This window comes from Elephantulus edwardii, unplaced genomic scaffold (assembly GCF_000299155.1).
Source record: "Elephantulus edwardii isolate Elephantulus edwardi_28Jun2011 unplaced genomic scaffold, EleEdw1.0 scaffold00003, whole genome shotgun sequence".
NCBI classification, from domain to species: Eukaryota; Metazoa; Chordata; class Mammalia; order Macroscelidea; family Macroscelididae; genus Elephantulus; species Elephantulus edwardii.
This window is the reverse complement of record NW_006399753.1, coordinates 891053-892884: the sequence shown is the minus strand read 5'-3', so window position 1 is coordinate 892884 and position 1832 is coordinate 891053. Positions and strand designations below refer to the sequence as shown.

Below are 1832 nucleotides of genomic sequence, written 5' to 3'. Positions count from 1 at the left end.
TGCCCCCCATCTGTCCCGCTCCCTGGCTGTGGTCCTGCCCCTCTGCCCCCCATCTGTCCCGCTCCCTGGCTGTGGTCCTGCCCCTCTGACACAGGGTCCCTCTGCCATGGCCCCGCCCTTCCTGCACCCACCTTCTCCAGCCGCAGCTGCTCGCGCACATCCCGGCTGTTGGCCATCGGCACGGCCTGGATCTGCTCCTGCCTGCGCTTAGCGTCCTGCAGCCAGGCGCCCAGCGGGTCGGCGCTCTCGCGGTAGTAGCGCAGCTGCCGGCCCAGCTGTTCCAGCTCGCGCTGCCGGATGTCGGCCTGTGCCAGCACCGCCTGCCAGCGCTCCAGCAGCTGTGCCGAGCGCTCACGCCAACGCTCCACCTCCACGTCGCGCTCGCCGTGCCGCTGCTGGAGCCGCTCGCCCACCTCCTGGGCTGCGCGCAGCTCCTCACGCAGAGAGTCAAACACCGGCTGCTGAGCCTCGGCGCGGGTCCGCAGCTCCTGTGGGGAAGCAGCTTAGCCCGGACTGCTGGCCCCTCGCCCACCAGCCTCCTCACTCGATGTCTGGGGCTCCCGCTTTCCTTGGCCTCCCCCCCTCAGGCCCCCTCACCTGCCCAGCCGAGGCCCTCACCCCCGCCCCCAGCATGCACTGCCCACACACCTTCAAAGAGGCCTTGGTGGCCTCAAGCTCTGGGAGAGTAGCAGGGACAGCCTGGGCTTCCTTCAGCTGCTCCTCTTGGGCCCGCAGCACCTCCTCGGCGCCCTGAGTACTGCGGATCACCAGGCTGATGGTCTTAAGCCTGTGGACATAGAATACTAAGTGCCAGGCCTGCAGGAGGAGGCACCAAGTCCCGAGGGAGGCAGGCGAGGCCACCTACAGGCCCAGATAGAGCTGTCCAGAGCTCTGTGACCCGTAAGGGCCAGTGATCATGGGCTCCACAGACAACACAGTCTCAGACTGGGGGACACTACGAGCAAAGACTGGCAAGGCTTGTGGGAGGGAGGTCTGAGAGGAGGAGGGGTGAGGTGCAGTCCCAGTGGCCTAAGGTTCTGAGGTTCGAATGGACCAGCTGCTCTGCAGGAGGAGGATGGTCATCCCTTCCCGTGGAATTCGCCACCTCTGAAAACCCAGTGGAGGGTCAGCTATGAGGCAGGTGCAAGCCAACAGCACACAGTGACAAGGAAATACGCAGCTCTCGGGACAGTGCACTCAACATACTTTAAAGCCCCAACCTTGAAACCACATGAGTGTTTCTAAAATAAAATAAACAAAACCTCCAAGAAGAACAGAAGTGGGCCTGTGTGACAGAAGACCAGGAGAATGGGGACAGGGCAGAGCAGGGACAACCTCCACACTGCTGACCCCTCCCTCCTCATTGACCCCACCCTGACCTCTTTCCCTCCTCATTCAGCCTCTTTTCACTTATAACCTACAACACCCCCATCTGATCATCAGGAAATGTCAGGGTACAGACCCCACTACAGTCCACACCTGGCCTTCCTGAGGACTCAATCATTCCCACCCTGCTGCTCAGGACTTTCAGGCCCACGACTGGGTGGGTTCTCCTCCACCCAGGACCCCTCAACCACAGCCAGCCTCCTTCTGTACAGAGCCCCTACCTTCCTCTGTGCATGACCCTCCTATTCTCCTCTGGACAGGACCCCTCATCTTCCTCTGGTCAAGACCTCCCACCCTCCTCTGGGCCAGACCCCCACCTTCCTCTGAGCAGGACCCCCACCCTCCTCTGGGCAGGACCCCCACCCTCATCTGGGCAGGACCCCCCACCTTCCTCTGGGCAGGACCCCCCACCTTCCTCTGGGCCAGACCCCCACCCTCCTCTGGGC

At 63.0% G+C, this 1832-nt stretch overlaps 1 protein-coding gene across 1 annotated transcript in view; it reads right to left on the bottom strand.

Annotated features, from left to right (window-relative positions):
- The window catches only part of PLEC (plectin), a 36414-nt gene that overhangs the window by 11842 nt on the left and 22740 nt on the right, over positions 1 to 1832 (bottom strand). The window contains exons 26-27 of the mRNA XM_006879426.1: positions 649 to 787; positions 132 to 488 (exon numbers count right to left, since the gene is read on the bottom strand). Coding sequence (XP_006879488.1) covers positions 132 to 488; positions 649 to 787 — 496 coding nt within the window. The remainder of the gene's footprint in view (positions 1 to 131; positions 489 to 648; positions 788 to 1832) is intronic.